The sequence below is a fragment of the Perna viridis genome, chromosome 3, assembly GCF_037379345.1.
Source record: "Perna viridis isolate PV_CMFRI_1.1 ecotype Kerala chromosome 3, ASM3737934v1, whole genome shotgun sequence".
NCBI classification, from domain to species: domain Eukaryota; kingdom Metazoa; phylum Mollusca; class Bivalvia; order Mytilida; family Mytilidae; genus Perna; species Perna viridis.
In genome coordinates this window covers 13,801,818-13,829,774 of record NC_142447.1, presented here as the reverse complement: position 1 = coordinate 13,829,774, position 27,957 = coordinate 13,801,818, and the positions used below count along the sequence as shown (strand labels likewise).

Below are 27,957 nucleotides of genomic sequence, written 5' to 3'. Positions count from 1 at the left end.
GGGCTTAACTTTTCAGGAAGAGGTTGAAAAATATATAACTAACTTTTTCAAAATATAATATTATTTAATAAATGCAATATGCTAGCAACAGAAAAACTAAATAAAATAAGATGAAATAAAAATAAAATTGATAACAAAAGTTTATTTCGTTGTTGAAATGGGGGGCAACTTTGCATATCCAGCAGCTGAAACTGGACGACTGATGATTGGAAGAAGTGGCCTTTTATTTGCAGCTGACATCAGTCGTGGCTTACTAACGCCACCTATCGGAGGAAGTATTGTGTAACCAGTCACTGATGCTGGATGGCTAGTAGATTCGATGCTGCTTTCGAATGTGGTGTCAGTCGGCGAACGTGGCGAGCGAGTGTGGACTAATGGCAGTGTTGCAAGTGGTGACGGGGGTGGCGAAAATGTAACATTTTCTTGTTTAAACGGCTTTTTGTATGAGCTGGTCTTTCCTATTGGGGGTATTGGTGCACGTTTTTGAAAAACTGTTTTGAGGTTCAAAACATTCTTTGACTTGATATGATTTTCATTGTGGATTCGTTTACGTTTCTTGTTATTTTGTTGAGTTATTGCGTTTCGTTCGACTTTTTTTGCAATTGGCTATTCATATAAAAATCCACATCATTGACGCTGGAAACGACAGTCCTCTTACCACTTTGTTCAGGACTGATTCTTTGAAATTTTGGAATTTTGTTTTGTTCAGGTTGGACATTTTTGTTACGACTAAAAGCATTTCTCGGGTACACTCCTTGAAGTGTTGTTTTCCTTACAGGAATCAAACTTCCAGTAAATGACTGGATTGGTGCTGTCATTGTTTTCCACATGTAACCTTTGATGCGTATTGGTATGCGACTGACTCTGGAACGTAAATTTTCCGTTCTATTTTCATATGGATTGGCAATCATTATTGGAATTCTGCTTGGTCGTTCAGAAAATCGGTAAAGACTTGAAAATCTAAATCTTCCTGGTTCATATTTTATCCTTGTTCTGTGGAGAACCTGGTAAGCCTCTTGTTTGTTCCTTTCAAGTGATAGAAATGTATTCATTTCGATATTTCTTGCGGAGACTAGGCCCAACTCAACTGGTGCTGGTGCCTCGAGAATGGGCAACAGAGCACGGACTGCCAACTGTGGATAGCCGTAATCATCTTCTGGGTTTATGACAGATTCCATTTCAGTGCCAGCCTGTTGGTACTGTTTTTCACTTTCGAATTGTTTAGTATTGTTCTCACGTTGAACTGAAGTCTGGTAGTCTTCTCCTTGCTCCGCATCATCGTAAAAATCTTCATGTTTTGCTTTCCTCTTTCCAGATGAAAGCTCAGGTTTTGCAGCCAAATTCTTTGGTTCTTCAAATATAATATCGAAGGAAACGTTCTCTTTGTCCAAAAGTGCATCGGTTTGAGTTGCTGGGCTTTCTACATCTTTCACTTTTTCTTCGGGAATCGGCTTCCGGTGTACCCTGTGACAAGATGACATTTTTGGTATGGCGCTCGGATTCTTTGCAGGTGCAAGGAGTATATCAAAACTTTCATACTTTCTCCTGGTGATATCTCCATCAATGTTAAAGGTTTGTTCTGGTGTAGTTTTGTCATGATCTAAATAATCCTTAATGGTTTCTATGTAATGTAAGGTTTCACTTATGTTGAAGATTTCCGTTTGTTGTATTTGCCCAATTATATCATTGTTTTGCCTGCTACAACTTTCATATCTGAAACAAGGAGTTAAATAAAATGAAGGAAAGAGTTACTTATGAATGTAGAGTAACCGCCCCACATTTCGTTAAGGTACAATTATATATTTGGCATATATTCCGTTTGAGACTACTGGGTAAATATCTGCGGTCAAATGGCTTGTCGTTTTTAATCAGTTAACATTACTATTTTGTTTTGGGGTTAAGGCAAAATTTTAAAGTGTCCGCCAGCTAAAGATAAATATGTTTTTTCAAAGTTTTCAATTAACGATCAATAAAAAGCCTCGCCGGGAGCAGCATGATACGACCACAGTGGACGAACCCTAAACAGTTGGGACAAATGCGGACTCAATATTTTAGTTCTTGACACACACATGCAAAACGACTGACAAAAAGAAAAAAAAATTGAAATCGGGACTAAAAATAAAAGAGACTTTTTTTTCGGGTGTGCCTCTTTGACCCCTTATAATTCGACAACCGTAAGGGATATCTGAAATCTGATTAAAAACTCAGGCAGGGATTTTTATGAGGTATCCAATAAAAAAAAATTTCGAAATACGACCAAAAAGAAAAAAAAATGGAATTTTTTGGGGTGTTGCCCAACATTGACCCCTTGGAGATTGAAAACCGTTCAAAGCACATAAAATCTACTGATACATTTGTTTACAAGAATTTAATGAGGAACACAATAAAAACAGAATTATTAAAATTGGGTGGAAAACATTCTACATGGGTTTTTACATTTTGGCACCCTTTTTTCTAAAACGGTACGGGCCACAAAGTCCAAGTTAAGTAAAAACTTTTCTTTAGTGGTAAATAAAATCATATCAAAATTTTAGAACAATTTGTTAAATGCAACTCAAGATATCGCACAGAAACGAAGTGTTCCCAGACGACGACTGCGCCATAACATTATACGACCGCATTTTTTGCGGTGTTATAAATGACTTTTTAACCTGCGTGAGTAAGTCAGAAACAAAGCTAGATACTTGTTTTGAACACATTTTGATAGGTATATAATTGCGTTACTGTCTGTTAACGGTCCAGCAACGATTTCTAATGACTTCAAGCACAACGTAACTTACTCCTTTTAAATTATATGAATATCAAGTATAAAGTATAAACAGGGCTTGGATCCGTCTATACAGTAGTTCAATGTACTTACTTGTCTAACTGATCATGAGGCTGATTTCCGAGTGTTGTTTCCGCGATGTCAGGAACAAGCTGAAATTTAGTTCTTGCTTTTATCTTCTCATGATCCCAAATCTTTGAAGTTTTTATGGCGTACCGGATTAGTCCTGAAATTATTATGTCGACTATTTTATTTTAAATCAAAGACACATTACAATGTAGACGCACAGCATCGGAAGTCATTTGATATTGAGATGAACGATAGCTAGCTTTAACACAGATAACGTAAGAACTTTTTTCTTCTCTTTTTCTTTTTTCGTTTCCTATTTGTATAAATTCATTATACAGAGTATCTTATCACTTCTATTGTTCCATGCATATGAATGGCTAAACTAAAACTAACCTTTGTCATTGTTTTTATTCCAATCCAAGCATTGGCGTAACAAAGCATCACATCTTTTGTACAGCTCTCTGTAATATGGCATTAATGGAACATTAATAGTGAAAAAGGGGGGAGCAAGATATTAAAAATGCTACATTTTGGATTTTTCTGAAAGTTGAAATCAATCTGTATTCTATGGTACTAAACAATTGTGCAAAGTTAAAATAAAAACATTGAAAGGTTCTCAAGATATCATCTGGAAACCGTCGGCAAAAATATTTCTAGCATCAACATGATGTATATGTGTGAAATGGTGTAGTCTCGTGGGAAATAGGGCAGTAGAGCTGTTACCCCAAATGTATGTAAAACTTACTCTTGGTAGAGCTTTTCTTTGCAATTCATCAAATCCAATGGAGTCAATAACCCATCACTGTGTTTCAAGTTGTACTTTACAAAAGAAATGGCGTCAACTTCTGGATGAGGTATGGGAATATTTTGGTCCAGGACCACCTTATGGATTCTACAGAAGCCATTGGTGGGTCTTATAAATGAGCCACTCCACTGATCCGGGGTCCTGATCATAAATTCTACTTTTTCTGAAATGAAAATGAAAAGTGTACGTTTCTTTCAAAATCTTTTTTTTTTTTGTTGTTATATTTTACATTTATTCATAAACATGTAATTATAAATATATTCTTTTCTGCTAGAACCAATACTAGAAAAATGGATAATCATTTAAAATAATGTATAAAAAAAAAAAACAAACCTTCCGGATTTTTCTGATTCCAATCGAGACAATCCAGAACTGTTTCTTCACAGCTCATATAATTGCTGTCGCTGCTCTTGTAATGACTGAAATAAAGTTGGTACCAGTTAAGTTACACGCCGAAATAGTCATTCACTCTGTGTCAGTTGCAAGACTGATACACCATTATTTGAATATGATTGCAGTAATTCGTTGTCTGAGTTCAATTTGGTTCAATTTGTAACCTTACTTTGTAGCTTCAAAAGTTTCAAGGTTAGTGTTTAATTTAAGGGAATTGGATAAAAGGAGTCATAAATTTAATGCTTGTTTATTCATAGTTGTAGAATTACTCAAAAAAGTGATTTATGAGCTAATAACCTTACCTTTCAAAACGTTCTTGCTCTCTTCCCCGATACAGTTCATGATTTCGCTTTAATACTAGATTTAACATCGTCGTAGATGACTCGTGTCTTCTTGCGACTTCGACAAACATAGTATCTATAGCAGAACTGTGACGTTACGTTACGTTGCTGTGCTCGAAACGTCACTGACGTCATTGAATTTCACCCGTTCTTTTTTTACCATGTACCTGGGCTGTGTTGGACTTGTAATACGGCTGATGGAACTTGAAACTACGTTGTGACAGGGGTGTAGCCCCGTGCAGGTCCGGGTGTCAAAAGAATAGGCCTGCAGCAGCGCTAAGCTTGTCGTAAAAGGCGACTAAATAGTGCACAGGAACGAAGCCGGGGGCTAGGCGCTCTGCCCACAGAGCAACTGGGATGTGTACCCCTGGCGTTTTACATGCTGAGGTTGTCAGGCTATAATACGGAACACCTGACCGCAAACCATAGTGGTGCACCGTGTTGGGAAAGATGTCACGTTCCTCGCACGTTAAAGAACCCTGCTGTGGTATTCGATAGGAGGCGGAACCTTTGCGCTCCGCCACAGGAGGCTAAATTGTCCGACCTTACCGATCCCCCCTTTTTCCAGTGGCAATCAAAATTTGTCGACCCTATTATCCTTGTGTCCCATCCTTTTTTTCATTCCATGTTCATTTTATCATCCATTTCATGTTCATCGTCTGAATATAGCTGAAATATTGCTGCTCGGACGTTAAACCCCAACAAACAAAACAAAGTGACAGGGGTATATATTTAAAGTCCCTGGTTGTGAATAAAAGATAGTCAGAGGGGTTGTTCGCATGGACCTCTTGTTAAAAAATACGGTCAGGTGTTATGCAGTCAGATGTAAAATTTCCCAGGGACCACTTCCCCGGCTTAAGCCAACTTATTTAGCTCTGTGTCGATGGCCGCAGTTGATGTCTAGTATAGATGAACGATAGTCTCAATTTTGACTGTTTTCTTTTTTTCTCTCTCTCTCTCTTCTGGGTCACTTTTCAAAATGATAAACATCAATTAAATATCCAGTTTTGTTTCCATTGTTTATAAGTCATTCCTTCTTTTTATCCAACACAAACGCTACAGAGGTCTCTTTTTGTAATACCGATAGAAGTTATTTTTACTCATTACATAACCTGAAAAACTCTTTGCAGTCGAATTGCGATGAATTTGTAGGATCTCGAGCGTCGTTTCGTTTTCTGTAAAAGTCTTCACAATTTCTTCCATGTAATCCAAATATAGTATGACTGAAAGTTTCTCCATCTTTTTTCAGCATTCATGGCCCAACTATTCACGCTATAGTGCAAAGTAAGATTCTACACCTTACAACAGTTCACCATAGTACTTTGGTATTTTTGAGACCTTACACAGTGGCGCTTCAATGTCAATGGCGTCACATTGTGCACGTGAACATTGACGCAATAAAAAATGACGTTGTTTCCCGCGGAGTTTGAAGCTATGTTTACCGTGGGACAGACTTCTTATAACCCTTTCAAATACACGAATCTTTATTACGAAGAACGAGGAATTAGCTCGTGTGCGAAACAAGCTTAAGTACCGCAAACTCGTTAAATTTAGTCGTTCTTCGGCACTCGTGATAATATTTTGGTTATTCTCTGTATCCAATTAAGTATCATATTATTATTACATAGAAAGCAGTGTTTTATCGAATGTTCCCAATGTATTAAATTTCAATAATTCACACTGTGAATTAAATTCAATTATTTCACTCTCGGACTTCCTCCCGCCGAAATGTCACAACTTTGATATCAATTCGCCAATCACAAAATTTAAATACATGTTGAAAATATCGATATTCAGTCGTTCCAATTAACTATCCTGTTAGTCCTACTTTATCCATCAAAATTTGCAGAAATTAACTTAAAGATGTAAAGTTTACCCGCAGTCCATCTAAATGCTCTAATTTTTCTGGTTATTTCATTATCCACAGTAGAACATACGTATAATTTCTGGTTGATAGTGAGTTTTCTTATCTGCTCTTCCATTTTTTGTTTTAAGACATTCATTTCACAACTTATTTTGTTCTGTATATTTTGCTGTTTCACTTTCAGATCATGAAGAGCTTGTAAACTGTAAAACAATTTTTTCACCTCTCAAGGGCTCTACCCTTACGTTGAATCGTCTGACAACTTTGATCCCTAAAGAGACTTTGTAGGCCTTATAATAAGGATCATTTCAGCAATTGAAAGATATTGGCTAAACCTAACAGTTTTGGAGATATATGCAAAAAACTCCTGAGTTTCTGAGAAGGTTTTTTTTTTAATAAAAACGTCCAAACAGAGCAATAATTCTAACATTGATCAAAAGATTTTCACAAAAATTTGATCACAGATAGATCTCATCTTGCTGAATACTTTTACCCTCATGTCAGAATTTAGTTAAACCTTAGGGTCTTGGAAATATATGCTATGCAAAAATGCTGCCTGACCCCTATGTTCTATTTAAAGTAACAACGGCGATGTTTATAACCAATCAAAAAACCGAACGGCCATTTTGTGCAGGATACTCTAAGGAATAACCATCTTAAGTTTCATCCAAATCCATTCCGTAGTTTCAGAGAAGATGTTTGAAGAAATTGTTAACGACGACGGACGCCAAGTAATGGCAATACCTCACATGGGCTAAAAAGAGAGAAATTTGAATCGCGACTGTTCATGGCACTTTCTTTTTCACAATCGTGATATAGTCTTACATTCATTTTTTGTTACTTTCCTGGTTTTTCTTTTTTATCATTAAATTAGTTATCAATGAATAATGCTACATGTATGTTCTTGATTTATTGGGAGACAAAAAAAAAGTATTCAGGCACTTAAAAATATCTGAGCCATTTCAAATGACGATTTATAACACTGAGGCTAAATCTCGACAGTTTTTTGTCGTGATTAATATATAATTGATTGATTGTTGGGGTTTAACGCCCGAGCAGCAATATTTCTGCTATATTCAGGCGAAGAACATGAAATGGATAATAAAATGAACATGAAATGATGATGATGAAACGGAAAAAAGGGATGGGACACAAACATAAAAAGGTCGACAAATTTTGATAGCCAGAAGACAAAGGGGGTCGGGCAATTTAGTCTCCTGTGGCGGATCGCAAAGGTTCCTACTCCTATCGAATACCACAGTAGGGTTCAAGGAACGTGGCATTTTCCCCAACACGGTGCACCACTATGGTTTGCGATCAGGTTTTCCGTATTATAGCCTGACAACCCCAGCATGTAACACACCAGGGGTACACATCCCAGTTGCTCTGTGGGCAGAGCGCCTAGCCCCCGGCTAGGTTTCTGAGCACTATTTAGTCGCCTTTTACGATAAGCTTAGCGCTGCAGTGGGCTTATTCTTTTGACACCCATACCTGCACGGGGTTCGTGATTAATATAAAAATATCTGAACTTTGGCGGCTATTTTTCTATGTTCAAGCATTAATCGCATCCAGGCCTAGTATGCACTAATGTTACTATCCATTGAAAAGAGTAGCCTGAAAAAAACACATTTTATTTAAACGATGCTTTCGGTGTAAGGCACCGTCCATTTTCTATACCGAGGAGGTGGGTGGGATGTGTTTATGGCATGGGATAATAAAAAAAATAATTAAAATCATTCGAATTTGAGCAAAACAATTCTTAAATCAGCTATTGACAGAAAAAAATTATGATTTAGTATTTCCCCCATCACCTAAAAATGTAGATTGTAACTCCGGCTGCGTTGGAAAAAAAAACATTATTTACGGGGTAGGCTAGGTCTACTTTAAAATCAGAGTTCAATGTGAAAGCATATCTGCCCGTACTGTATATTCTGTTTGAGTTTACACATCAATAAATTTCTTCAAAATAGCAATTGTTACTATAATATTCCAAAGCATATCCAATCCATAGTATTTTTATTTTTACACTCAAATTTTACATCACCTGAATCTTTAATCATTTTGTTCATCTAGAAGTTATGCATTTCTATGTGATATATATATTTTTTTATTTAGCTTTTTATATTTTATTTTTATTTTGTTAGATGCAATTCACTTTTATTTCATCAATTTTATTTTGTTATTATTTACATGAGTATTATATGAATGGAGTAAACTAGTATAAAATAAAGCTCAACATAGACATGATTAAAAATCAAAGTAATTCTCATTTTCTTACCATGTATATCTTATTTATTTACTTACTTGTTTTAATCATGGTATTTTACTGTTTGATTAAGCCTTGCTATAAAACATGTGCTTAAATCATGAAAATTACCTTGGAAAAAATAGTGAAGAAATGCATATTTTATGTTAATTGTTATTAAAAGAAGAACCAGGTACATGTAAAATATGTAAAAGCAGTGATTTTTTTTCTTAGGATCATTCATATTATTAATGCAATTCAGTTATCCTCCTTTCAATGTATCATCATTACACAGTTATGAAAGTTGTATTAAAGTCACTATGTTTGTACATGTGGTATGCATTTTTTTATCTACATTAATGTATTTGAAAATATTATATTAACACATGCAGTGTATTGAAGATCTTACAAATGAGGTATTACCCCGTGCAGGTCCGGGTGTTAAACAAACAAATGAGGTATTGATATAAAGCTATTTCTATTTTCCTTTCATATATTATGACGGAAGCAGGGTTCTCCGCCATATATTATGACGAAGAATATTGTAGATAGTGTTTTATTTTGTTTCCGTGAGAGTGTAGGGGAAAGCTCACGCCGTCACAATATGGACTGGTACCTGTTAATCCTAGGCAACTAAAATAATAAGTCAGTGCAGTTGGTAGCAGACTTTATCTTTAAATTCGTAAATACATGTGAAATTCAATAGTAATTATTTGAAAGAATTCATATTTAAACGTAACAATTATTAAACTAAAAATATAATAATTTATAGATATAAGATATAAAATCAATATCATAATATCATATAATAAATCAAGTATTTAAATAGAATTAAATTAACAAGTATTTCTCAAAATAAACTATCTTAATACAAAATTAATAACAAAAATAATACTTTACCTAAAATAACAATATATTACTGTAGTTGGTACCAGACGCCCGAAACGGCCAACGTCGTCCATTATATAGGGGCTTGATGTTGAACCAGCCGTTCCGATTCGCACAGTAAGACTAACCCACTGTTCCTACATAATTGATTGATTGTTGGGGTTTAACGTCCGAGCAGCAACATTTCAGCTATATCCAGACGATGAACATGAAATGGATAATAAAATGAACATGAATTGAAAAATGGGATGGGACATAAGGATGATAGGGTCGAGCAATTTAGCCTCCTGTGGCGGAGCGCAAAGTTTCCTACTCCTATCGAATACCACAGAAGGGTTCTTTAACGTGTGAGGAACGTGACAACTTTCCCAACACGGTGCACCACTATGGTTTGCGGTCAGGTTTTCCGTATTATAGCCTGACAACCCCAGCATGTAACACGCCAGGGGTACCCCATTCAACCACCTGGGGCACACAACCCAGTTGCTCTGTGGGCAGAGCGCCTAGCCCCGGCTAGGTTTCTGAGCTCTATTTTGTCGTCTTTTACGACAAGCTTAGCGCTGTTGCAGGCCTATTCTTTTGACACCCGGACCTGCACGGGGCCTGTTCATACATAATGAGCAGCACAAAAGAAAGAGGTCCACATAAATAATAAAGAGTTCAATAAAAGAAAAAAATTCACATATATCTTATCCTCGTTCGAAACGTAAACATAAATATTTGCCAAAATACAAAGCATGTAATCCATTTATTTAGTTTTCAATTCCGAAACAAGTAATATTAAATCATCTTTATTAATCAATTTTCTTATGCAATCCTTAATTCTACCGTACAAACGTATTGATAAAACTATGGCATAGTTACGCCTTAATTCGGTCGTTGACCTATCTAGGTCGTGGTTGTTTTATTTATTTAATATTGTATCATGGAGCTTAGAATGACGACATTAAGTTAGAATCAATTAAGAGCGATAATATATTTCAACTAAGTTGTGGAAATTTATTCCATCAGGGTATTGTTATGTTTGCAATTATACAGAAAAAACATTTTTCTCCTGACTCTCAAAATAAGTGGTATTAATTCAGCTTGAGATGTATTTATTGCATTCAAATAAATTATTAACCAATCCTCATCTTGATTATAATACGGAAAACCTGACTGCAAAGCCATAGTGGTGCACCGTGTTGGGAAAGATGCCACGTTCCTCCCACGTTAAAGAACCCTGCTGTGGCATTCGATAGAAGTAGGAATCTTTGCGCTCCGGGCACAGGATGCTAAATTGCCTGACCCAACCCATCCCTTTCTTTTTCTTGTGGCAATCAAAATTTGTCGACCCTATTATCCTTGTGTCCCATCCCATTTTGTTTCATCATCATCATTTCATGTTCATTTTGTCATCTATTTCATGTTCATTGTCAGAATACAGCTGAAATATTACTGCTCGGACGTTAAACCCCAACAATCAATCAATCATTATTTAATTGATATCACTGCGGGAGTAACACTTGTCCTGGTAGGACTGGAGACCCTCTTTGACAGTTGTAAGTATAAAGGTTGATAGTTTTCATAGAGGTTTGGTGATACATTTTGCAGTTCCAGCTATGCAGCGTTGTTTGTATGGATTCTTGCGGAGTTTAGGAATTAATTTTCTAGACGGTGGATCACAATCATTGTCTTTGGTAGAGAGATCAAAAGAGGATAGACCAAATGTATGGTCTCCACTATCTCTTCTTTAGAGAGTGGCCCCATGCAGGTCCGGGTGTCAAACGAATAGGCCTGCAGCAGCGCTAAGCTGGTTGTAAAAGGCGACTAAATAGTGCTCAAAACCCTAGCCGGCGGTTAGGGCGCTTTGTCCACAATATTAATGAGTCCGAGTTGCTCATTTGGTTATGTTACTTTGTATGTATGATTTTATTTACTCTATGTTTCTTTGTTGTGTAGACCCGTGGAGGTCCGGGTGTCAAAAGAATAGGCCTGCAGCAGCACTAAGCTTGTCGTAAAAGGCGACTAAATAGTGCTCAGAACCTTAGCCGGTGGCTAGGGCGCTCTGCCCACAGAGCAACTGGGTTGTGTGCCCCAGGTGGTTGAATGGGGTACCCCTGGCGTGTTACATGCTGGGGTTGTCAGGCTATAATACGGAAAACCTGACCGCAAACCATAGTGGTGCACCGTTTTGGGAAATATGCCACGTTCCTCACACGTTAAAAACCCTACTGTGTTATTCTTCCGGAGTAGGAACCATAGGGCTCCGCTACAGGAGGCTATATTGACCGATCTTACCCACATCTCCCTATTTCCAGTGGCAATCAAAATTTGTCGACCCCATTATCCTTGTCTCCCATCCCATTTTTCTTTTCATCATCAATTCATGTTCATTTTATCATCCACTTCATCGCCTGAATATAGCTGAAAAAAATTGCTGCTCGGGTGTTAAACCCCAACAAACAAACATCAAAATCAAGACAACCACCTTTATCAAATTATGGGTATGACTACCGTAAATATTGAATTTCACTCTTACCGTGCACAATCAGGGATTGAAACTCCTTACTACCAGAAATTGTGACATCGGACACGCTTTAAGCCTTAAATTTCCACGCTCGTCTTTAATTGTTATGTTGCCAACTATTTATCATGCCAGTATGTCGGTTTAAAAAAAACACTTGCTTATTACATGCGTATACGTACTTCAATGGTTGTAAAATCAACCTATCTATTGTGAGCATTAACGACCGTTAACTGTTTCTCGTCTCAGTGGAAAAATTTTCAATCAGTTACCATACGTTTGAAGTTTGTGTAACACACCTTATCTTTCATTGCATTGAACTTAATTTTTCTAATGCAGCATTGTTTACACTCATTAATTGCTTGCCGAAGGGTGATGTGAATTCTATGTTCCGTTTTATAACATATAATCCCATATAATAAATCTAGAAATTACAGTTTATATGTACACACTTTAACAACTTTTTAGTGGAACAGAATTACTTTTAAATTCTTATTTCATCAGCACACAATCTGACAGATCAGCAATTTTCCTATCGTGACCTAGGAAAATTTATTAAAAAAAATTAAAATGCCGAGCCGAAAATCGAGTGAAAATTTGCTTTTGTCCCTTATTTTCCTGTTTTTGGCCCTTGTTACTGCATAGCTAATTCTGAAAATGTGTATCGTTCCATGTTCTTGTTTGATTATCTCTAGATACAGCAATACCAGGATATAGTGGGACCTGTGATACAATGGGAAAGCAGATGACAGAAGGGCATGATTGCAATAAAATGGGGATGGGGCGTATAGATCATGTGGCGAATCGTCTGGATTTGTTCACAATTTACACACGTTGCAATCGCCAGTATCAAAGGAACCCTGAAAAATGAAATCGGTAAGTTTCACGTGTTCAATGTTTTGGTTAAAAAATAATGTAAACAAAAATGTTTCGTTTAAAATGACCCCCGAAAAAGTGTAAAACGATCTTTCTTTTAAGGATATTATTGCCGTTCTTCTCATTGTATAAACTCCACAGTATAGAGTTATCTGAGAACGAACGTTTCTATCGCTACTGACGCTAGCCGGCTAGACAATGGGGACCTCGGAAAAATCAAAAGGGGAATTATAAAGTTGCTTGCCGCCTTTTATGGTCTACAGTATGTAATGTTTTGATGAAATTTCATTTTTACAGTATGTTAAGAACTGAATATTGCAAGATATGTGGAAAAGTATGTTTTGATTCATTTCTAGACTAGAAACATACCGTAAGAATGGCAGGGATCGTGCTAGGCTTGGCTTATGTCGCAATATGCGATTTTTTATTTGATCTGGTGACAAAAATAACCAGTTGGCGATTTTCTTGGCGCCTAGGTTTTGTGTATTAAAATTGCATGAAGTTTGTCAGCAACGGATATTCTCTCCAATTAAACAGTTGTGTTGACACCTAGTCAAAGTAAATTGATCAAGACCAATTTACGACTAAAGCCAATCAAAAGTAATTAGACCAGGTGACCGTGACTCGCAATATGCTCCTGGGAGGTGTCAATTAGATGTCAATATATTATCGAGCCAATCAAAACTCTTATCATCTGGTCAAAGGTAAACACAATCATGGCCAGGTGCACGTGGCTACATACAAGCTTCACAGTCCGGTTAAACCATATGATACATTCAGAAACAGATTTACCTTACAACAGAATAAATTAAATCCAATTAACGATGATTATCCTATCAGGAAGTGTCTGAAACACTTTGAAAAGCAAGAATTTGATAAAAGAAAATGGATGACATTTGTTTACACTTTTGTCATGTGCCTATTTTGGCGGGACAGTCGGTAAATAAATTGATGGGGATTCCCAAATTCTAATTATATTCAGATAAACAGAATTCGAGATAATTGAAAAGGGACAAAATTGTCAATGATTGTTTGCTAGAAATTTTATTACTTGAAAAAAAGAATTAAGTTTGTTGAAAATTTATAAATGAAAAACAAAATTATATTTTAAGATAAACTTACATGTAATTAGACCACAAAGGACAAAGGTCAACAATGAACATGTTTTAAAATTAGGAACTATATGAGCATAGTAATATAAAGTCCTTGGTAGAAATAAAACACCTTTTTTCTGGAGTAGTACTTTATTATTTTGCCTATAAAAAGTGACTAATGGTTTTATATCCTGACTGAGACTAGAGCTAAAAACCTGCTTTATAGATGCATCAAGAGTGAATCTTGGATACATGTATGTCATGAATGAAGGGGCTATTTTGATGAATTGATAACTCATCACTGTACTTAATACATGTACTGTCATATTTAAAAAATTAGAATAAAAAGATTTTGGCACCCATTTTGGCTCTAATTTCTGAAAATTTGCGACAAAACTTGGCAGCTGGCGATTTTTCTGGCGACAGAATTTTGAAAGCAAGAGCAGCCCCAGTATGGGAATAGGTTACACATTTTAGACCATACTGAGTGCTAATACTTTCACTTCCAGTCATAGTAGTTGTCCGTTGTTTGGTATCTGGTGAAAAAAACTGGGTAAAATCAATGTTTAAAGAGAAGTTTCGAGTGTAGGATAGGCTTATTACAGAAATAGAACGTGCCAACTAGATTTTGGCATCCAAAAATTAGAGAGCAGTCTCAGGCGAGAAAAACCCAATTTGAAAAAGGCGGCGAGCAACTGGGAAATTCCCTTTTGATTTTTTCCGAGGTTCCCATTTCCTCACGAGTATACATTGTATATGCTACTAAATATACTTTTCACTAAGCCCCTGTGGTATTACTAATGGATTTTGTAATTAATCTTTTTTCCACAAAGGCACTTCTATAAAGATTTCTTTTTTACAGTAGTTGATGTACAATGCAAGTGATATAAACCTTAAACATGTTAAACAGACACATTTTTTCTTGGCCTGATCATTAAAACAGGATTGACTGTAGTTACATTTGCCTATTGACTGTAGTTATCTTTTTTTGCTATTCAGACAAACCAGAAAATGTCGAGATCTAAAGGGTCAAAGGCAAGCCATTCTAAATTGGCCAATAAAAAGTTTAATCGTTTGGCAAAACAAGGAAAGTTAAAAAAGAAGAAAAAGAAGAAGGATAAAGAGAAGCCAGCACAGCCTGAGCCAAGTGTTATCTCCCCTTATCAAAGCAGTGAAGAAGGGGAAAGTGACCTTGACCCTGATGATATGGGATTTTACAGCACACCAGGTCCAGGAGAAGACAGTTTCATTCAAACTGCTCAAAGAAGGTTAGAATTTTATTTTAAAGCAATGGCAAAATGTGTCTTCCACTTTTGAAGGGAGCCTTCTGGTATTTCATAAAAAAATCTCTAATCTGATACCTTACATGCGTGTGTCAAAGTGAGAGATTTAGCGGCATTTAAAATTGCTCCTGTCTTTTATTAATTTTCGGCTTAAATTGTAATAAATTACAATAAATTCTTGCCCAAACAAATTAATCCCATACATGTACCTGTGATAAAGACCATTACTATCATTGTGATATAGGGAAATATTAAGGGTCATAATTCAGGGGAAAGGGATATCACACAAAAATGTTAGTGAAATTGGATTAAGTCCGAATAAGATCTTTGGCTAAACAGATCTTGAAAACAAAACCTCAGCAAATCTCCCACTTTGAGAAATTTTTCTGTAGAATTTTCCTAAATTAACACCTATGCAACATTTTTTATGAAAGCTTTGGTGTATAAATGTCATTATATCATTTTTGTTACATTTACATGGATATAGATGTAAATATTAAACTATTGATGTCATATATATATGCACATGTACTTCAAAATATTGGCTTCACTATCATGAAATATTTGAAATGGATTTATGTACATGTAACTATTAATTTAGTCTAAGGTGGAGGTATGAAGAAAGATCTGAGTAGAAGATTCAGCGAAGTCTGACAATTTACATTTAGGTCTGTCAAATTTAGTATTATTTCAAATTTTAATCCCAGTTTTCAGCAAATCAACTTCTCAAATACATTTTATACTACACTGGAATTTTGTGACTCCCATGTTTCATAAAAAAGTTGTTCATTGAGAATTTTCTCTATCTTCTGTTTCAAGTGTTCCCTGCCAGTTCTCAAATTAAGATTTCCCTCAATTACGTCCTCAACTCAAATTATGACTATTAATCAGATCACTTGAAATTGAAGATTTGAAGAAAAACTAAGGATTTGAGGAAATTCTCAACTTCAGATTTTGTTTAATTGATTAGTCAGAGTTTAAGTTGAGCATGGATTTGGGGGAAATCTCAATTTAAGATTTTCATATGAAATTGAGTACTAATGTCCTCCATTTTACAGGCTGCTGAATGGAGAGAAACCAGTAGTTAACAGAAAAAGGTCACATGCAGAGACAGAAGAAATGTATGAACAAATCCCAAGGAAATTATTTGCCAGGGATGACAATGTTAAAGATTTACTCCCTATCAAAACAAAGAAAGGTGTTATACCACAGTCAATAGTTGAAGGTTTGTATGAAATTAATCAATGTACTGCTCCATGTAAGAATCATATTGGATCTATAGTTGTAAATAAAACAAGTTTTGGAACTTTCAATTACAAAAATGAATTCACTGTTCCTTAGAAACAACCCCTTTATACTTTACAATTCAGATAGTGGCAAAGAAAATATATACAGTGATCTAAAATTTGGTTAAAATACTCTGCAGAATTTTCCCACCATTTTTCTCTTTTTTCATCATATTATTATCTCTGCTTTATTTTTTTTGTTCCAATTTATACATGTAATTCAGGGTTTGACAACCGGCTGTCCAATAGTCATGTGCCCACTAGATATTTAGAGGGACTGCCTAGTACTTGAAAATTTTTATGAAATAGTCCGTTCTTGTTGTATTGATAATATGCCAAAAAGAAACTCAAATAAGAACAGGGTGTCAAGTCCCTATAAATTCCTATATTTTCCTATATTTTCCTATAAATTTGAAGGTCCCTATATTTTCCCTATAATTCATTAAAATCCGTATAAAACCCTATATATTCAGAAAAATCTGTGATAATTTTTCCGAAATAATAAAAAACACAGATATATGAAGCCTGGTATGAATCATTAATATGTGATGTATCTCTTTACTATTTTATATGCAATTAAGATACTCATAAATATGTATTAAATAGCCATTTCTGGGAAAGTACCTTATAGGTGTGATATTCTATCTGATGGACCCAGGGCAGCAAAATTTAAGCCATGCTTATTAATCATCATATACTCATGTTTGCAGAAAAAACTTTACAAAGATATTTATTGTCTTTGATATGGCATATCCTTGTTGAAAAGTTAGTTTTTAAGTCATTGAATCCTTTTGAAGAATTTAACTTGATCTTTAAGAATGGATTGCTTTTAAGACTTTAAAGTGGGAAATAAATAAATTTATGTCAATATTTAACATGCTATAGATTATAATATATTAACATTTTGCCTTTTGGTTGATGGTAAAAGTTTGTTGTATACATGTATTTTTCATATTTTCATATTCCTACGTATTGATTCCAGACAGATCACAATGGGCATGAGATAAAAAAAATATCTGCAAGTCCTCAAACTTTGATCATTCTTGAATCAACATCGAAATATAAACTTGAAATGGGAAAGTGTGAAAAATGACAAAAATCCAATCAGAAACCGAAAAAAAAAGATTATGATCAAATCGCCTTGTACAGGTGGATGTTTGTATGGTTCGGCACTACAGGCCAAAAAGCAAAAATATGTGTGGTTAGGTTTCATACTTGTAAAAATTTTTAATTGATTTCTATATTGGGGATAATTTGTTTTTTAGCGAAGCCTTAAAAAAACCTTAGGGAGGGCATTGTAAAGCACAAAAATGGGATAGGTAGAGAAATCCTGAACATACATAGAATTGACCAACACTGGAGAGAAGTATTTGACTTGGAGGTGATGATGACAAAACTAAGTACAAACTATTGTAGAAAGTAATTAAAACAACTCGGGTATTGCCACATGGAAATGCAGATGTAGGAGGGAGTTTGTCAGTGAATATTAATGTGGTCACTGATGATAGGACTTTGCTTTCAGAGCAAGCCATTTATGGCATATGAATGGTGAAGGATGCAGTTGCATTTTATGGTCCTCAACATAAACAGAAAAGAAACATACCTTTCACAAAGGAATTGATCAAAGCTTTGAAAACTGCACATGCTTGTTACCAAGCAAGGCTTGAAGGAGAAAGAAACAAAAAAGAACTGGAATTTTCCAAAGCAAGGGAGAAAAGGGAAAATGAAGAAAGTTTAATGAGAAAATGAGAAGAAGAACTAGCAGCTACCAAAAAAAAATTGAACAAAGAGAGGTAGAACTGTCAGAAAGAGAAACACAAGTTAAGATTGATATAGATGCAGGTAATGCCCTTCTTAAAGAAGGAAAAATGAAACTAGAAAAGATAATGAAGGAAAAGGACATAGATAGATCATCTCTTCAGGTTGCCCAAATGATGATTGGTACAGGTGCAACAGAGAAACAAAAGGTGTTGGAGAAAGAGAAAAGCTCGGTGTTACAAAAGGCCACGTCTCTTTGGGAAAAAGATGACACAATGTAAGCGAAGCATGGTACAAAACATCATGAACATTGTCATCTATTAAGTTCAAAAATGCAGGATGACAAGGAAAGCAGTTCTAAAAGCAAGGGAGAGATGTCAATTAAGAGGAAGAGTAAAACAACTGCAGCACATGAAGAAGATAGAAAGAAATAAGAGTATTAATGACATTTTCCTGTTCTCATTAGACATTTTCAATATTTGTTTCTTAAATTTTAATGCGATATAAAGAGTAACTTTTTAATAGCTGAATGTAAATTAGGAAAAATAATAAATGAAAGAAAAGGAAATGGCAGGAGGGGGCAGGCCATAATACATATACTTAGAATTGAGGGTTATATATATATAGGTTTTGTATCAGAGATGTAAGAGCTGGACAGGTAACTTATAAAGTTTAAATGTCTTTTCAGTTTACAATGTGTGTTGTCATATTATTCCAGATTTGATTAAATACCAAATTTGCTAGGTTTCTAGGCTGAAACAATAGACTTTTAACACAAATTCTTCCATAAAAACCCTATACATCCCTATAAATTTATTTAAAAATCCCTATATTTGCCCTATAAATTGAAAAAAAATCCCTATAATCCTATATTTTTAGGCCAAAAAATGGCTTGACACCCAGTAAGAATAAAAAAGTTGTTTATTTGATTAACAGATGAATTTTTGCTTCCTTTTCATTATTCTAGCAAAAATAGTCTATTAAAAAAGGTATTGCCTTCCAAAGTGTCCAAATTGAAGGATTTTGCAGCTAATTTGAAAAATTTTCTTTGTGGGAAGGAGGGCTTACCCAGCCCCTTTAAAATTTGGGCCACTTTGTAGCCATTGGGACTACTACTCCACATTAACGACTACCATTTATTCTTAGCTTATCTTTTGCACTTCTCGTGTCAAACCCTGATTAATGGGTATTTTCTAGGTATGTTTAATGTGCTTCAGTAAAAAATTAAGAGAATCAATCCTGTCTGCCTATTTCTAGCTGGGGCTTGTACTTTTTATGACTTGATGAGTGATTGGGGTGGTTATACAATATGTATTTGATTATATCAAACCACACATTTGATTCACAAAACTTATCAGAGTTATGGGACTTAGATATGTTTTATGCTTCAATCTCATTCAAACAGTGTTTATACATACATGTATGTACATGTATATAATCTTTTTTATTACATGTAACTGCAAGCCCTTGTAAGAATCAGGGAAATGGGAAAAATCTGTCGTTAAAAATAACACGTTTATTAAGTGTTGTTCAAATATTTTAATGAAAAATTCTGCCTGAAGTTGTCATTAAATTTAATCAACATAAAAAAGTCGATTAAAAATCAACGCTTGGTTAAAATGGCTGCATTTATGGAAGTACCTTTTCCTGGTCAAAGACGTGAAAGACATTTTAGAGAGAGCTTATACTGGTTACTTTTATACAAAAGAACTCAACAATTTGACAATACAGTTTCACTCTAAGGAGTGAAGTGACCACTATTTTATATTTACATCACTAGATATGTTAAGAAATTTTTCATTAGAATGTTAGGAAATTGACATGTATGACAGAGTTATCTTTCCATGGGTTATTTCATACTGTGTTATATCTGAGGAACCTGACACTAGATTATTTATTTTAATTACTACTTTAGAACCTGATCCTGAAGAAGAAGAAGAAGAAGTGCCTGTAAAGGAAGAAATTAAAACAGAAATCAAGGAAGAACCTATACCGGAGTTGTCCAACATCCAAATACTTGTCAATAGACAACATAAGCTCCAGGAGAGAAAAACACAGATTGCCTTGGTGGCTAGTTCTTTGATAGAAAACCCAGAAGAAAATGTAAGTGTTGATAGGAGCAGGATAATTAAGTCTTAATTTTGCTTTTTATCAATTTAAATCGAAGATCAGAATTGATGTAGCAGTTGCCAGAGCCTTTAATTTGTAAAGCCTGATAGCATCTGCAATTATCTTACACTAACACAGGAAAGTAGTCCCTTTAGCATAACCCATTGAGGTTCAAATGCAGAAAGTTGGGTCAACTTTTTAGGTATTTCTACTGTATCAAATCCATTTCTATGTTATTTAGGCTAATATTCAAACCCAATAAATAACTTTTACTGTGCAGTAAATATACTGATTAATTTGGTTTGTGTTAACAACAATCCAATTAAAGATAATTACCCTCCAACCTCTTATCATTACATGTTTATGTCTATGCATTTGCCCGAATAAACCAGTCGCTCATTGTGGATGGATTAAAGTTGCCTATTTATTTTTGGATGTATAATAAACCATTTGATGTTTAGCTAGAAACAAATCCCTGCAAGATTATAAATAGTCATCAATCATAGAATTGAAATACGAGGAGGAATGCTGAGTACCAATTTGAATAGCTGTCCTCAGATATTTCATGCAGGCCCTGGCAGATAAAAGGGGAATTGGTTCCAATCAAGAAACTTGTATAAAGAAAAGGGGTTCATGGTTTTATTTACTGCTCATATTTTGGCAATTTTTACAAAGGGGTAACATACATGTAACCTCCGAAACCATCCTCACGTATCACCCATGCACTGTATCATGTATTTTTATTACGGTTACAGCCTCGTGACATAGGAACTTTGCATGAATGATATCAAAGGAATTTCGATAATGCATTTCTCAGGGATTTGTGTCATTTTTGTTTTTGTTTGGTGTTATTGCTTTTTTTTCCCTAATCATTGTTAATCTATTTAACTATTTTGACCATGTATGTGTTGTTATTATAGAGCTGTACTTACTTACTTTATGTATCTAAGGATATGAATTTCTATGATTGTGGCTTTAACAGACAGTTTCGACCTGGATTTGAATTTAAAAAACTGAGAATGACTAGTAGTTTGTAGTTCATTGATGCACTATGTTGGAGAGTTTTGTATACAATCATGTATGTGTTGCATGTGAAATATCGAACCTGATTATTACGCACACTGATGCACTATCATGATACTCATGAATTTTGGTGTGCATGTTTTTTAAATGTCCTTTGTAATCACAATGGTGAGTTTAAAAATAAAAACAGAGTGTTCAATATAAACCATTTATAACAATAAGCTTGAGTTGCGATAATAATGTTTTAGTTTGATCCCTGTACTTTCCTTTTATTCCATATTTTTGCACTTCCACGATTATTTGAGACTTAAAAATTCAAACGATCGATATAAATTGAATCAGTACATGAGTACTTTGATTTTTATTTTGCATAATGCTGATGCATTCAGATGTACAAGCATGTATGGAACTTTGGTCAGCATCATATGTAAACTTGGTAAAACCATATACATGTACATGTATCTGACATGTATCTGTTGAAATTAAGATAAACACTATTAGTGTAAATTTGATTGCTTTTAAAGAATTTGACTCAATCAAAGTAAAAAACGGGATAAAATTACTCCATTTCAATAGTTTTCAATATCTTTTTCTGTCCTTTACTGAAATGTTATTAAACTGCTAGAATCATTAAATATACCTTGGTTTAAAGACTGAAGAAGTTAATTACAGACGATTTTTGAAATGGTGACTCCACTCAAAATGTCTCCACTGTGAAGAGTGGAGAAATTAAAATTTGTGTTGACAGTAGTGTAGAATTGTGTCTGTGGTACATATATAAGCTATGCAGGCAATGTGTTTTGAGTATTATGACATCATACTTAAAAAAAGAGTAAATACAATGAAATTACATGTATATCACAATCTTTGCAGGTTCAGTTTTAAATTATTTTCATGCTCAACTGACTGAATCTTTGAAATAGGCCCTAAAACGGGGTTAGTTCATCTCTGTCCCTTATTTGGCATGACAGCCTCATATACATGTAACTTGTTGCATGGATTTTAGATCTTATATTTTCTAAATATTGCATATATATATTATATTTCTTCTGTCAATCATTGACTCTAGAACACTCAGAATAAACATTAGCTGTTTCCTTTTAGATAGCATTTTGAAAATGAACTGTGAATGAAATAATGTTGGTAGAGATACCTTTTTGTGGGTTTTGTTGATGAAATCCAAACCACAATTTCAAATTCCCATTTATTGTAATTCTTTAATACAAGAAATACAATTTATGGATGATAAAGTGAAATTCCATGAACTTACAAAATTTTAACACCCATGAAAATTGATGTCCATAAATGAAAACTACCTTCACTGACAATGAAGTGAAAGTTGCTCAAGTTGAAAATAAATATTTCTTTTCAGTTCAAGAAATTGAAAGAGCTTCGACTGATGTTAGATGAAAGTGATCCTGATGTTTATATTACCGTTAGAAAACTTGTCATGCTGTCGATGATGGAAATCTTCAAGGATATTGTACCTGGATACAGAATACGTCTTCTGACGCAGACAGAACAACAGCAAAAGGTGCTTATAATGCGAAAAGTTTATTTTTAAGGATTTTGTGAAGTACATGTATGGAAAGATATTTAAGTACATTTACTTGTATGATTGGTTACTTGTAAGAATTGTATTTTTTCTGACATAGGCAGAATTCTAGCTCTTTGTCCTGACTGTTGAGTTTTCCATCTTTTCTATTCATTATATTGGAACTTTTATATCAAATAATTTCTCTTTTTGTTTGTCTTTTTTTTATTTCTTAATTTTCTGGTTTTATTTCCTTTTAAAATTTATACGACTTTTTAACAAAATGAGAAAGGGGACATTACTCTGCCATTTGTTTATTATATATTTATTTCAGGTTCCACTTAACCTTTTCTTGTGAAATTACATTTGCATTGTGGATATTGTAAAACTTTAAAGAATATCTTAATTTGTAGTGAAATGTCAATCTTATTGGTTATGGAGGCATGAATATTTGATTTGAATGGACAAAAGCAAAATAGGATAGAAATTATTTTGTTAGTTTTTGATGACTTTTGGGTTTTGATTTAATGCAAACTGTTAGAATGGGCCTGGGTTTCTATGGAAATCCACCAAACTGGGGGCAGTAGCTGAGGAACCATATCACAAGTCTCATTACTTATACTGGGTTTTGACCAGTTTATTTTGAAGTGGTTCTAGTATATATTTGAACTGCTGTGATCATATCTTTTTAATTTGCCAAAGGCAATACATTGATTCTAGGAACTTTGTTACTCATAGTTGCTGTTACTTTTAAAATCAAGACCTTCAGTTAAGTCCTGTTAGTCAGGCATTTTCCAATAGTTCATCAGACGTAAACCACTTGGACAACAAGGGTCGTAGCTAATATACAATTCACTGTGTGTCATGATAACCTTTTTCGAATTGTTGTCATGGTAACCTTTTTAAGTTGTTGTCTTGGTTATTACAGATGAAGAAAGAGACAAAAACACTGTATGACTATGAACAGTCTTTGTTGATGAACTACAAGAGTTATTTAGAAACTTTGGAGAGGTATTGCACAGGTATGTGAGAAAATTGCATTGGAGAAGTATTGTACAGATATGGAAGAAAATTTTATGTACTATTAATACTGTTTTTCTGTTCATCTGTCTACATGTGGTATAAGAATTAAAAAAAATAAAGATTTCAAAGTAAATTATTTTTATTTTTTTGAGCTCCATGTATGTATGACATATTTTACCACTCCTTTTTAGTATGATTTGATTCTTACATGTACATGTTGGTGTATCTAGCTGTAACAATGTTTATCATGTTAAGCATCTTCAGTTAAGTTATTCATTTATTTTTGCAGGGAAATCAAATGAGAAAAAGAAATGGAAAAAGAATGGAGTGAAAACACAAGCGATTCCTAGTGAAGTTTCAGAGGTAACTTAAAAAAATGTGTACTTTATTTATTTATTTATAGTACAATTTCAGTTGAAACTCTTCAGCCTTTCTCATCACACAAAAGAAAAACCTGGGAGGCTCTAGATGGAAGATTCTCTCCAGAATTTGACCAATCTGATTCTAAAATTATAGTTAATCTGGTTAAATTTTGTACCATTACTTTTTTTCTTTGCTCCTCACTTTGCACCAAAATTCTTGAGAGAGTTGTTGTTCTTTATATCTAGTGATATCTAATTTTTTTAGCGTCACCTAGTGGATAGAATTACTTCGATTTGTGAAAAGACTACGATTCCGGGAATTTTTTCAAGAAGGAATTCCTATCTGCATCAAAGTACAAAAATGTAGTGGAAATAGCAGAGTAGTTTCAATTGTGTACAATTTGTCATCAAAACTTTTGATTTATTATAATTGCTATATGCAGTAGTTTACACTTTATATTCAATCAGATACAAATGGACTGGTAACGAAAAAGTTATACAAGTAATTTTTCATGGATGCTAAACTCAGTGGGTTCCTCTGAAATTAAGGTGTTAAGGTTATTTATTTTTGTATTTCAGTTTTTTAAAATTGGAGAAGTAATAGCCTTCTCTTATGCTTCACAAAACAAGCAAAAAATACAAAATTATTAATTTAGACGTCATGAAAATGTCCTGCTTTTTGGAGAGAAACTTTTGTGAAAAAAAATTTTGTTAAAAGGTGTTGAGCCATAGCCTAATCTTAATGGACCCTGATTGGAAAAAATCTGAAAAAGTTCCATGCACATATTTTTGAGACACCTCATTTGAATATCTAATGTGTTTCTTTTGATAAAAAGTAAACAATTCGAAATTATTCATAAGTTCAGTGTCAAAATACATTGTAGCAAAAAGAAAATCTTTTAAAAACTGAAGAGCATGAGTTTGGCTTAGAAACATTGTTTTTGGGAATGATTATCTACGGAAACCAAGTGTGGCTAATCCTTATCCATTTTTTCTGCTTTATAGAAAGGAACAAGCCACTTTATCTATTTACACTATTTTCACTTGTATTAAAGGGAGATAACACAAAATAAAGATTGACATTTTCGAGACAAAGAATTTGATTTTATAGACTAAATTCCCTGTCTCAGTTTCCAAGAACATGTACAGTTAACTATAAAATGACTGATGATAAACAAGATTAATAGATATTTAGAAAAATTTTAGATAATCAGGACTGGATCAGGGTCTTCTTGGCTCATATCCTTTCAGGGGTTCAAATTTGCTATGAAGAAACAAGGGTTCTAGACTTCTCAAAGTTTCAAATTAAAAGTTGACTGAAGTCAAACCAAAAGTCATCAATAAAGTGTCAATGAAAAGAGCACCCAGGAGAATGTAATATCAAAGGACAAGTTCAAAATAATGCTATATATGTCAGTTTCAGTACAGTGAAGCCTGACTACACCAAACACTGACAAAACAAAAAGCCTGTCTAAATAAACACTGAATAATCTGAAAACCTGTCTAAACTAAGCACTAAATGATCCAATAAATTGTCTAAAACAAACACTGAATAAGCTGTTAAAACCTGTCTAAACCAAGCAATGAATAATCCAAAAACCTGTCAAAATAAACACTGAATATTCTGAAAACCTGTCTAAACTAAATTCTGAATAACCTGAAGACCTGTCTAAACCACTGACTGAAAAATCTGAAAACCTGTCTAAACTAAGCAATGAAAAATCAGAAAAAAAACTGTTTAAACAGACACTTTTAAAGTAATTTTATATCAGTTTAAATGTATTTTGAACCCTTGTTAAACCAAACACCTGTCTTATCAGAACCAATTTTGAAGTCCAAAAAAGGTTTGATTTAGATGGGTTTCACTGTATATCACTCGTAGATAAACTGTCAATTCATTCAGACTTCTCAAATACAATGGTTGCAATATCAACATCCTCATATAATCTTCGTCAGTAGCAAGTATTGCACTTGTTAAAATGCAAATTAAAGTTACATGTTTTAAACTGTATTAAACTATGAAAAGTCAATTACACAAGTATTCAAAAGTTATTAGCTCTTTCATCCACAAAGTACCTGAAATATTCACTGTTCCAATTTAGCACTGTAAGGAGTCTAGTGGTAGTGTCATAATGTAGGGCATTAGGTTTTTCCAAGCCATCCACATCACTAAGCAGTTGTTTACATAAATTGCCATCTTTGCTTATAACCACAACATATTGTGACCATTGACCCGTGACATGTACATGTTGGCTTAGGTCAATGACAATTCCTGTGGGATATTTCAATACATGTACTTGGTTGTTGCATTTGAAAAGAAGTTTGAAGTTTGAGTCCAAAACAGTCACAGTGCTTTCTAGGCAGCATGTGAAGCAAATGCAACTGGTATTTGCAGTTATATGGGAATCCATGCTCACTGATTTTTCACGGTAACAAGTAATTATCTTAGTGTTTTCAAGATTTAGGCTCAGTATCCCGGTATCTGGTGTGCAGAATAGGATTCCATTTTGAAATGTTATGCCACATACTTCATATAATTTTGGCAAAATTTTTAGTACTTTGAATTTTTTTACATATATGACTGATACCCGCTTTAAACCTGGATCAGCTGCAGTGATATGTGATTCATCAAGGATGGTGACCTTCCGAACTATGGCATCATTCTCATACATAATTTTTGTTTCAATAAAGCCTCTTGAGTTGTGAACAATTACTTTGTGTTTGTAAAAGTTGCAAAGGATTCTCTGATCATTTGGTAAAACAGTGATTCCACTGTAGTCTCCATCAGACAAAGAAGTTTTTTCCTGAATCTCCAGTCTGACTGTAGTTGGCTGTGCTATCCATGATTGTGCTTGTGATAATTTCATTTTTGGAACTGGTAGCTTCATTAAACTATTGGAAATCATAATCTGACCAAATTTCTCGATTTTCAAGAGTGTTTCATCAATGTTTAAATGGAGTTTTAAGCTCATTCTATTCAACGAAGCATTGTCTGATAATGCATGAAGACTATCCTTTGTTTCCTGAATGATATCTGTCATTTCCGTCATGTTGAATATTGAGTTTTGGTTGGATGGTCCTAAAACGGAACCTTTCATCTCCAGAATTTTTCTACGTCTCGAATTGAGGAAATCATTGACATCTCTTGTCTCCTTTTCATATTTTTCACTGACAGAATCTACATCTGATATCATATTTTGTTTTAGAATTGTAAGGTGGTTAATGAATTTCTCTGTTTTAGTTTCTATGTATGATGCAATGTTCTTCTTTGTGTCAACCAGGTTTTGTAGACTCTCTTCACAAAAACTAATGGCCTTAGAAAAAGATTTATTTGTTTCATCTATGTTGGAACTAATCTCTTCTAGTGTTGCCATACTTGATCTAAAAGTAGAAAAGTGGTTTTTTAATGTCAACTTCTTAATTGCTTTGGCCAGGTTAGATATTGCCATCAGTTGGCATCCATTGTCATCTGTTGTTTCTGTTAACAATTTTTCAAAACTCTTCTCCTCTTGACCAATTAGAACCAAACTTGGTATGAATGTTCCTTAAGGTATTCTGCATAGAAATGGTGTGGGGATTTTTGATCTGTCGAAAAACATGATAGACTTCTCATTACAATTGCCCTTGAAAGGTGAAAAATATTGTTTTCTCTACAGGTTTCAGCCAATATCTTGAAAACTATGATTGATAGAAAGAAATTTTCAATTGCTGAAATGATCCTTATGATAAGG

General features: G+C 34.2%; 2 protein-coding genes across 3 annotated transcripts in view; one reads left to right on the top strand and one right to left on the bottom strand.

The window, feature by feature from the left end:
• Positions 1-56: 56 nt before the first annotated feature.
• Positions 57-7,433, bottom strand: LOC148621093 (uncharacterized). The gene is made up of 6 exons (XM_088575135.1): positions 4,337-7,433; positions 3,975-4,060; positions 3,582-3,804; positions 3,230-3,297; positions 2,861-2,993; positions 57-1,713 (listed from the first exon to the last, which is right to left on the bottom strand). The coding sequence occupies exons 1-6, from the start codon at positions 4,444-4,446 to the stop codon at positions 573-575; spliced, it is 1,761 nt and encodes a 586-aa protein (XP_088431261.1). The 5' UTR covers positions 4,447-7,433; the 3' UTR covers positions 57-572.
• Positions 7,434-12,644: 5,211 nt separating this feature from the next.
• The window catches only part of LOC148621092 (nucleolar complex protein 3 homolog), a 30,822-nt gene continuing 15,509 nt past the window's right edge, over positions 12,645-27,957 (top strand). The window contains exons 1-7 of one of the 2 annotated variants that reach the window (XM_088575133.1): positions 12,645-12,754; positions 14,848-15,116; positions 16,190-16,356; positions 20,091-20,278; positions 22,680-22,841; positions 23,770-23,863; positions 24,154-24,227. In XM_088575133.1, the coding sequence (XP_088431259.1) occupies positions 12,746-12,754; positions 14,848-15,116; positions 16,190-16,356; positions 20,091-20,278; positions 22,680-22,841; positions 23,770-23,863; positions 24,154-24,227 (963 nt within the window). In that variant the 5' untranslated portion in view covers positions 12,645-12,745. Of the gene's footprint in view, positions 12,755-14,847; positions 15,117-16,189; positions 16,357-18,498; positions 18,612-20,090; positions 20,279-22,679; positions 22,842-23,769; positions 23,864-24,153; positions 24,228-27,957 lie in introns of those variants that run through there. The other variant, XM_088575134.1, reaches the window with a different exon arrangement.

What these genes read in the sequence shown, in the direction of transcription:
- LOC148621093 (XM_088575135.1), bottom strand. Translation starts at nt 4,446, where the DNA reads ATGTTTGTCGAAGTCGCAAGAAGACACGAGTCATCTACGACGATGTTA. An exon ending in GAGCAAGAACGTTTTGAAAG is followed by an intron (nt 4,061 to 4,336) that starts GTAAGGTTATTA and finishes ACTTTATTTCAG; the next exon opens with TCATTACAAGAGCAGCGACA. An exon ending in CCTCATGATCAGTTAGACAA is followed by an intron (nt 1,714 to 2,860) that starts GTAAGTACATTG and finishes TCCTTGTTTCAG; the next exon opens with ATATGAAAGTTGTAGCAGGC.